General features: G+C 41.7%; 1 protein-coding gene across 2 annotated transcripts in view; it reads left to right on the forward strand.

Annotated features, from left to right (window-relative positions):
- Window positions 1-10,294, forward strand: part of Brwd1 (bromodomain and WD repeat domain containing 1) — an 85,326-nt gene that overhangs the window by 36,483 nt on the left and 38,549 nt on the right. For both annotated transcript variants that reach the window (XM_005345146.3, XM_026786394.1), the window contains exons 13-19: window positions 537-635; window positions 3,611-3,761; window positions 4,387-4,521; window positions 6,204-6,332; window positions 6,484-6,709; window positions 7,252-7,440; window positions 9,576-9,759. In XM_005345146.3, coding sequence (XP_005345203.1) covers window positions 537-635; window positions 3,611-3,761; window positions 4,387-4,521; window positions 6,204-6,332; window positions 6,484-6,709; window positions 7,252-7,440; window positions 9,576-9,759 — 1,113 coding nt within the window. The remainder of the gene's footprint in view (window positions 1-536; window positions 636-3,610; window positions 3,762-4,386; window positions 4,522-6,203; window positions 6,333-6,483; window positions 6,710-7,251; window positions 7,441-9,575; window positions 9,760-10,294) is intronic.

The following is a 10,294-nucleotide window of genomic DNA, read 5'->3' on the forward strand; positions in this document are numbered from 1 at the left end:
TTTTTGGTTTTTCAAGACAGGATTTCTCTGTAACAGCCCCTGGCTGTCCTGGAACTCAAGAGATTCGACTGTCTTTGCCCCCCCTAGTGCTGGAACTAACATGAGCTACCATGCCCAGCCCCAAAGTATACTTACAAATTTTAAGTTTTTCATGGTTTATATTTCAGAGTTTGTTATGAGTTAGAATTTAAAACTGACATGCTTAAGATGGAGTTTCTGGTGCTGCTTATCTTTCTACATCTTTTTTTTTCTTTAACTCTTTCTTGGTACATTTCCCCCTCTTATATTTTATTGTCTCCCTAAAACTCAGTGTATTTGTGATAACAGCTGAGTTTATAATGTGTTCTGCTTTGTAAGGCAAGGAAACCAATAGTAAATCAGGGTTTCCCTCTGGAGCTTTGCCTTGAGTAATCCGACCTTGACTAACACGTGAGATCACTCAACAAGATGCTGTTTGATACATTGTGTTTCACTTAATGTTAATTGTAACTTTTGGGATAGCCTGTTGAGTGGATGAGTTTTCTGAATGTTTCAAGGTTCTTAAGTGGTAGCAGAGATGGAACAGCTCGCATTTGGAGGTTTGAACAGTTGGAATGGAGAAGCATCCTACTGGATATGGCTACCAGAATCTCAGGGTAAGTCATTGGGATTGTTTATTACACATAGGTGAACTGCTGGTGTGTTTCTTCTGCGTGTGGTTAGTTTTGTTGGGAGAATTTTAACTCCCTCCTACGTAGTATGAATAAAACTCTTCAACCTCGTAACCAAATTAATGCAAGAAAGTTCACATGTATATTTCCGGAAAATAAAAGAGCAAGGACTTATTATGGTTCACATTTTGAGGGGCTTGGGTCTATCATGGAACCAAGGATGTGACAGAGCAGAATAGTATGTGCTGTGTTGGGTCAGGAAGCCGAGAACAGAAGAACAAGGGAACATCTAGGACAATATGGGCCCTATGTCAAGCACCCAATGACCTACTGCCTCCCATTAGGCCCACCTGCCAACCTTCCCCACCTCCAGTTTCATCATAAGAATCCATCCTGTGGTTAACCATTGCAGGTAGGCTAGATAGAGTCCTCTTGGTGTCCTTCTTGTCTTTTAAAGTGTGACTCATAGAAGTGTCCTTCACTCCAGTCAGTAGAATTCTTCTTCACTTTGTACTTTTATTGTTACATTGTTTTTTACATTTACATTTAAAACCTACAGTTTAGAGGGAAAAAAACCCCAACCAAATTATTCAGTGTTGCAAATTTGCATTCTAAAGATAGGATTTTAAGGACAGGTGTTGGTGGTGCCTGCTGTTGGCAGATCTCTGAGTTCAAGGTCAACCTAATCTATAGAGTCAGTCCCAGGACAGTCAGAGCTACACAGAGAAACCCTGTCTCCAAAAACAAGCAAAATAAAATAATTTAAAAGAAACTTTTGTTTGTAGGTGGAGTTGGCATAGGTGGGGGGAGAATGTCTTTGTGCATGCCTGTGGAGGCCAGAGATCTGGAGTTGGAGTTAGAAGTTGTTGTGAACTGCCTGTTATGAGTGCTTGGAACAGACTTGAGATGATCCCCTCTATAAGAGAAGCAAGAATTCTTAACTGTTGAGCCATCTTGTCACTCCCACCCCACCCCCCACCCCCTTTCTTTTGAGGCAGCCTGTCTAGTAGCCAAGCCTGGCCTTGAATTTCTCATCATCTTATTGCCCCTCCCTGATGCTGGGTTTATAGTACTACCTCTGCTGCCTGGCTAGAATTCTATTTCTGTTTGTTTTTTTTTTCTTCCTGTATTCTATATTTCTGTCCTGTCTTCCTTTGTGTTGCTGGATAAAATACCCTGACACAAGCAGCTTAGAAGAAAAAGGATCTATTTGGCTTATAAATTTATGGTCCATTGTGGGAAAGTGATGGCAGGAACTCTAACCAGGTATTCACATCCACTATCAAGAGCAGGGGAGAATGAATGAATGCATGCAGGCATGAATCTCAAACTCAGAATCCTCTCTCAGCTTATAGAGCTCAGGGTCCCCTGCCTGAGAATGGTGCTGCCCATATTGGGCACATGTTCCCTCAATTAAGATGACAGATGATTCCTCTCCCGCACGCTTTCATGCCCCCCCTGATCTAGGTAGGCCCTCACTGAGACTGTTCACAGGTGCTTCTGGATTGCCAGGCAGACAATGTAATCCACATAGTACACAAGGTGGTCCTTGCTGCTGCTGTTATTTTTATATATCCTTTGGATATATATATATATATATATATATATATATATATATATATATGCTTTCTTCGAGCTAAAACTGGATAACATAATAAGCAAATACAGTGCAAATACAGTTTATTACAATGAAAGTAATTTGGGTCCATGTGGAAAGTTTTGCATGCTACACTTGTTGATTATAAAGTGGCTTTGCTGCTGAGTGTGGGGTCGTCTAATGGGGGTGAGTGCTTAAGGCCTTGCACTTGAGGAGGCAGGCAAACCTTTGTGAGTTTGAGGTCAGCCTGGTCTATGTAGCCAAGTTCCGGGGCATCTTATGGCTGCATAGAGAGAAGACCCTGTCTTACTTTCCACTTCAAACAAAACAAAAACAAGGTGTCTTTTGAAAGGCATATGCTATTCTTTGTCTGGCTAGTTTTGTGTTTTGTTCTCAGTCTGTTGTAAAAAACACTCACCATGTCTTAGTTTCCTTAGTGTCACTGACACACACACCCTGACCACAGCAACCAGTGAGACAGGTTTATCTGCTACACAAGTCCAGGTTGTAGTCTAAGATGCAGAGGCTTGAAACAGGTAGATATGACCTACCCTCATAGTTGAGCGGAGAGGAGTGTTTTAATGTATGCATGCTAGGACTCACCTCGCTGTCTACACTCTTCCAGTCTAAGATCCTCTGCTTTGTCTTTCTCCGGATAGAAAGGCAGTGGTGGCACATGCCTTTAATCCAGGCAGAGGCAGGAGGATCTCTTGAGTTTGAGGCCAGGTTGGCCTACAGAATGAGTTCTAGGACAGTCAGGGCTACTCTACAAACAAACAAAATCAAACCAAAAAGGCTGGGTGGTAGTGGCACACGCCTTTAATCCCAGCACTCAGGAGTCAGAGACACTCAGGAGTCAGAGCCTGGTTTACAGAACTAGTTCCAGCACAGACTCCAAAGCCACAGAGAAACCTTGTCTCAGAAACAAAACCATGAGCAGGATAGTTGTTGTAAGTAGCGGTGGTGTCCTAAAGTCCGCCCTGACTGTATTGTTAGTTATCCTCTGCTCCTCTGGATTTTCTCTGACCTACTTACAGATAATTTATTTGTTGATAAATAGACACATGAATTAGATTCCTCCCAGCCATGTTTCCCGTTTTTTCTCTCTGTAACCTGGACTGTTATCTGAACTCAAGTAGTTGAGGATGACCTTGATTTTATGATTCTCCTTTCTCTTCCCACCTACTGGAATCACAGGCTTTTATTGGCGTAGGTGGTATTATAACTTTATGTACTAGGGATCAAGCAGTTCACCAACTGAGCTTCATCTTAGATTTCTTTATTAACGTTTGTATTAGTGATGGACTGTACCTTGTGTGGTGTGCGTTCCAAGTGAGTTTACACAGTGTCTTTGCTTTGTTAGAGACACATCTTCTGAAGAGGAGAGGTTTATGAAACCCAAAGTTACAATGATAGCTTGGAATCAGGATGACAGCATTGTAGTCACAGCTGTGAATGACCATGTCCTCAAAGTGTGGAATTCCTACACTGGACAGCTGCTTCATAACTTACTGGTAGGTAGTTCCAATAGGGTATGATAATTCAGAATTTTTAATTTAATTTTTGTTTACTCTTTAAGTTTATTTATTAATTGATTGATTGATTGATTGGAGACAGAGTTTCTCTATGTAGCCCTGACTATCCTGGAACTCCCTCTGTAGACCAGGCTGACCTTGAACTCAGATCTGCCTGTCTCTGCCTCCCTTGTGCTGGATCAAAGGTGTTTGCCACCACACCAAACTCAAATTTTTTTAGTCTTTGAGAGAAGTCTGGGTTAACTTTCAACTTGGTGTATATGTCAGAAAGACCTTGAACCTGTGGTTTTGGGTTTTGAGGTAGGGGATCTCTCTGTAGCCCTGATTGTCTTGGAACTCCCTATATAAAACAGCCTGGCCTCAAACTCACAGGGTCAGTGACCCTGAACCCCCCCTTTTTTTAAAGCCCCCTTTTAAATCATAACACTGATGTTATGAATATACTGAATAAATCATTATTTAAATGATTCAAATGACTAGGAATATTTATATGCATGTATAAATCATTGTTGATAGTATATTTTAAAGTTAGTAAACATGACTTTATTAATTTCAACATATAAGTTGCAAACTATTCTTAATATTATGACTTTGTTGAATAAAGGGACATGCTGATGAAGTGTTTGTTTTGGAGACACATCCCTTTGATTGCAGAATTATGTTATCTGCAGGACATGATGGCAGCATATTTATATGGGATATTACAAAAGGCATCAAGATGAAACATTATTTTAATATGGTAAGTAAAGTGAGTTTTTTAATTGTGCTTTTATGGGCTATGAGAATTAGTTAGAAGTTGATTGACTTGCAGTGGCAACTTTTATACAAATCAAAATAGTAGAAGCTTAGTCTGATAGCTTCATACACATATGTTCATGGCATTCTGTAAATTTACAGATATTCGTAAGTTTTGCTTAGATAGCTTTTTATTTCTATATGTATGCCTGTCAGTGTGTTTATTTTGTGTATGCGGGTGTTTGGCATGTGTATAATGTGTGTGCAATGCCCAGTTGGCCAGAAGATGGCTGCAGATTGTCTGAAACTAGAGATAAAGATGGTTGTGAGCCACATTGTGGGTGCTGCTGGAAATTGAGCCCCAGATCCCCTAGAAGAGGTGCCTGTGCTCTTAACTGCTGAGCCCTTTCTCCAACCCTGTTGGTCAGTTTATATCCCAGTATAAAACTAAGTCAGTAGTTAGACTCTAGAACCAAATGAGGATCCAGTGAAGAACTCACTGATGTGCCCATAACCTGAGAAAAAGGCAGTATTTGATCTGGGTCTAGATTGGCTGCCCTAGTGCCATTCCTGGTGCTTGGCTGCTGCTTGAGTCTAGATCCACTGCAGGTTGCTATGCACTGTAGTAAATGGCTGAGCTGTCTAGCTCTCTCTCTGAACTCCTGACTGGTGTGTGCTACTGTGGTTAGCCCAGTGTGTTGTAGTTTGAATTTAAACAAAGCTATATTAATTCAGACTTTAGTGGAATATATTTAATCTCTAAACAAAGAATAATTGACCTTGTATGATGAGGCCTCCTTACCTCACTGCCCATTTGAGAGGCCTAGGGTTTTTGTTTTTTCAAGATATTAATTGAATATATTGGAGATTGTGATCCATGTTCAAGAACTTTCCATAGCAAAGTTGTTTGCTCAGGGCTGGATAGATGGCTCAGCTATCGAGAGCTTTGTCGGTTCACCAGAGGAATCGGTTAACTTGAGTTTCCTGGATCTGGTGTCTTCTGACCTGACACATTAGGCATGAACTTAGAGCACATACACACATGTAGATAAACCACCCACACATCCAAAATAAAGAAAATCTAAAACCTTTCATAATGCTTGTATAGTAGCTGGAGAGACAGCTGTCGCACAAGAACTGAATTTGGTGTTTTTTAGTACTCGGCCTGTGCTGACACATGCCTGTTCCTCTTGTTCTGTTGACCAAGGCTCCCGCAGTCATTTAAGTCCCAAAGAAATCACACAGAGGTATACATTAGTTATAAACTGATTGGCCCATTAGCTCAGGCTTATATAACTCTTATAACTTACATTAACCCATTATTGTTATCTGTGTTAGCCATGTGGCTGGTACCTTATTTGGTGGAGCAGTCACATCTTGCTTTCCCTGTGGCTGGGACAGGACTGCAGACTAGGACTTTGTTCTTCCCATAATTCTCCTGTTCTCATTGACCCACCTCTACTTCCCTGTCTGGTTGTCCTGTTTATACTTCCTGCCTGGCTACTGACCAATCAGAGTCTATTTTAAAACTATTTAACAGAATACAGACAATTGTTCCACACTGTTGTAGATGGTCCTATGCCCCTCTGGCCTGTGTAGGCCCCCATGAGCATGTAGCATAAATTTAAGCAGACAGTCATAGAGCATGTTAATGTGCTTAATGTTCTTTCTCCCGGGCTTTCCTAGATTGAAGGACAAGGGCATGGAGCCGTGTTTGACTGTAAGTTCTCGCAGGACGGACAGCATTTTGCCTGTACAGACTCTCATGGGCATCTTCTGATATTTGGTTTTGGATGCAGCAAACCATATGAAAAGGTCATTCTTATGTTTCTTATAGCCTATGAATAGTTGGGAGAGGTTTGGAAATAGTTATTTAATTTCCTGTTTATAATTTTACATACCTTTAATACTGTTTGTAACAAATAAATATCTAAAAAATGTCATTCCATGATCTTTACTTTCCTAGATTCCTGATCAGATGTTTTTCCATACTGACTACCGACCACTGATACGAGATTCCAATAACTATGTCTTAGATGAGCAGACACAACAGGCACCTCATCTTATGCCCCCACCATTCTTGGTAGATGTAGATGGGAACCCTCATCCAACCAAGTACCAGAGATTAGTACCAGGTCGAGAAAACTCAGCAGATGAGCACTTGGTTCCACAACTAGGCTATGTGGCCACAAGTAAGTGCAAATTCCGTCTTTGTCTATGTGTCTGTCTTGTCTGTCTCTCTGGTTTCTCTATTTATCTCTGGCTTGTCTGTAATTTCCTATGTAGAATAGGCTGTCCTGCTTCAGTAGGAGTGCTAAGACTGCAGGCATGTACCTCTATACCTGGTCTCTGGGCCACCACCCAGGAGGCCGTGGGTTGTTCCAGACCTCAAGTGCCGCACAGTGTGTGCAGCTGAGTCAGAGGAGTTCCACAGGGAGCTTGTTTTTCTGTGACTTAGTACTCCAGTCTTTTTGCTTTTAATCCTTTTGTTAATAACCCATCTGTTGTATGTAGGTTATTTTCCTACTAGGTTATTTTTTTGAAAAGAAATTCATTGTAGTACTGTGTTTTTGTTTTCCTTAGTTCAGGGTACCTGGAGTCCAGGGTCTTGTTCATGCTGGGCAGGTGTTCTACCACTGAGCTTCATGCCCAGCTCTGTTGATGTGTTTTAGTGAAGATTTTAGTTTCTCTGCTCTCACAGAACATGATTACAGAGTAGTGGATGACTTTGTAGGTGATGGAGAGGTGATTGAACAGATCATAAGCCTACAGACCAATGATGTTGGTGAAGCCAGCCCCGAATCCAGCATTCTTGATGGGATGATCCGGCAGTTGCAGCAGCAGCAGGACCAGAGACTGGGGCTGGATCAGGATGCGACTGCAGACGGAGTTTCACATGGGGAGGAGACTCCCCGAAGAGGGGGTGAGTGCCAGTGAGATATTTCATTTAACATGATAGTACTGAAGCAAAGAGAGGTGAAGTCTTTGCTAGGTACATTCATTGCAAAGAAACCAATGAGCAACATATTCTTGCACCTAGTGTTCTGAAAATTGTTAACTCAAAAAATGGAATGATAGTGGACTTGAGATTTTTCAAACTCTGAAAGGCTTTTAGCCTTCTCAGCTATAAGACGGAGTTTGTTTAAAAATGTATCACATGAGAGCAAACTGTATCTTTAAGGGAAAAGTATGTTCAGCCTTCCCTTGCTTTGACATTCACGTCTTTCCAGAAACTTACTGGAGTGGAGACTTACTCTCTTCTAAATCAGCATTTCAGGATGAGCTGGAAGTAAGTCTCCACTCCAGTGTTGATGTGTCTATTAGGTTGCCATCTTAACAATCATAGTTGCAAGTCCACATTTTTTTGCACCTTGCCTTTTGTCCTAATCTAGGAATCACTGCATACTAATGATTTGGTTTTGTTTTTTGTTTTTTGTTTTTTTCTTTTCCAAGACAGGGTTTCTCTATGTAGTCCTGGCTGTCCCAAAACTCATTCTGTAGACCACATTGGCTTCGAACTCAGAGATCCACCAGTCTCTTCCTTCCAGTACTGGGATTAAAGATGTGTGTTACATCTTTAATATTTAATATAGGTATTTATATGTAAGGTGTGTTCTTTGGGGCAGTTTAGGCAACTTATGGCAACATAGTGCTTTTAGCTCATAGTGGGTTGCCCTGTCTCCTGGCCTCCAGCTGAAAGTTTCACTGCAATCTGTGCCATCACCTGTCACGTTCCACTCCCAGTGTCCAGGCATTGTCCATAGAATTTCATATGTGTAGTTTATCCCTATTTATTACTAATGTGTCTGTGTTGAATACATGCCATGCCATGCTCTTGTGCATGTATGTTTATGCATATGTGTGTGAGTACCCATGGAGGCCACAAGAGGGCCAGAGTTAGAGTTAGTTGTGAGCTGCCTGACACGGGTGCTGGGATCTGAATTTTAGCTTCTCTTGGAGCACATCTCTCTTATTTATGTCTATGTGTGTGTATGTGTTGGCCTGTTTGAGTGTTTGCCTTTTGTGTTTAAGTGCTTGTGGGACCAAGAAGAGGGTTACCAATTCGAGCCACCTGACATGGGTGCTAGGAATTAAACTTGGGGCCTCTTGACGAACACCAAATGCTCTTAACTGCTGGGCCATCTTTAGCCCTTTGTGGGAATTAAATAAAAAATATTGTTGAAATTATACTAACTTCTATGTATGTCTATGTGAGAGTGTTTGTGCTGTGGTGTGTGTCTCACAGAGGCCAAGATCCCCTGAAGGTGGAGTTGAGGTTGTTGACATTTGCCTGCCTGGTTGCCCAGGTCATAGCATTGTTCTTTTTGTGTAGCCATCCCAGTTGGGGAGGGGGCGTACATCCTTAACAAAGGCTTTCCCTAAAGTTCAAACTGAAGTTTATCAATTAATGTTAAGTATTCTTCAGTGTGTCAAAAATTTTCTTCTTGCAAGTTACTTTTAGAATGTTTACTTTCCCTGATTTGGGGTATGTGTCCTACTAAGAAGAATTCCCTCCCTCCCCCTCTGTCTCCCTGTCTCCCTCCCTGTCTCTCTCTGTCTGTTTTGAGGCAGGGTTTCACTCTTGCTCTGTAGACCAGGTTGACCTTGAACTCTGCCTCTGAGTGCTGGGGTTACAGGTGTTACACCGCCATCCGCCACCTGGTGGAAGAATGCATTTTTGTTTTATTGTCTTAAGGTTTCTATTCATTTGAAGAGACGCCAAAACCATGACAGCTTTTATAGGAAAGCATTTAATTGGGTGGCCTACATTGTCAGAGGTTCAGTCCATTATCACGTTGGACATGGCGGTATGATGACAAAAATGGTGCTAGAGAAGGAGAGGAGAGTCCTATGTTTTGACCTGCAAGGAACACAAGTGAACTGCTTGAGTAAAGGAGACCTTGGCGCCCACCCCACAGTGATACACTTCCTCCAGCAAAGTCACACCTCCTAAAAGTACCACTCTCTTGTGGGGCCACTTTCTTTCAGATCATCACATGTTAAGTGAAAAATAATTTTGAAATATTTTCTAACTAATTTTCTGATAATTTTTTCTAGGTTTTAGAAGACCGAGTTTAGACATTCAGTCTCCTCCAAACATCGGTCTCCGCCGGAGTGGACAGGTTGAAGGTGTTCGTCAGATGCATCAGAATGCTCCCCGGAGTCAGATTGCCACAGAGCGTGACCTGCAGGCTTGGAAGCGGAGAGTGGTTGTTCCAGAGGCACCACCAGGCCTGTTCAGGTCTGCTGAAGGATGTGCTCTTAGCTGTCGGATGTTTTCATGTCGTTATCTACACACCTTGTAGTAGAAATAGCCATTTAAGTATATTTCAGTAATGTATGAGTATCTATTTTAATTGTGGAGAGGACTCAGAATTTAATTTCCCAGCCTTGTTACATAGTGAACTATGTCATTGCCAGTTTTGTTTTATCTCTGAAGTCGCCGTTTCTCCTTCAGCGTCATTTAGCAATAAAGACACATAATGTCTTCTTTGGTAATTTAGCATGTGTTCCTAAAAGTCAACAGTATTTTCTCTACCACATCATTAAACACACACAGTTCTCCATATATGTTGAAATAAGAGCAGCGGGGCTGCATCCCCAGCACCTGGCCACCTGTATGGCTAGCTTTATACCCGAAATAATTACAGGGAAACTGTATTCTTTTAAACACTGCCTGACCCATTAGTTCCAGCCTCTTATTGGCTAGCTCTTACATATTGATCTAACCCATTTCTATTATTCTGTGTGGCCCATGAGCTGGCTTACCAGGAACG

This window comes from Microtus ochrogaster, chromosome 2 (assembly GCF_000317375.1).
Source record: "Microtus ochrogaster isolate Prairie Vole_2 chromosome 2, MicOch1.0, whole genome shotgun sequence".
Lineage (NCBI taxonomy): Eukaryota > Metazoa > Chordata > Mammalia > Rodentia > Cricetidae > Microtus > Microtus ochrogaster.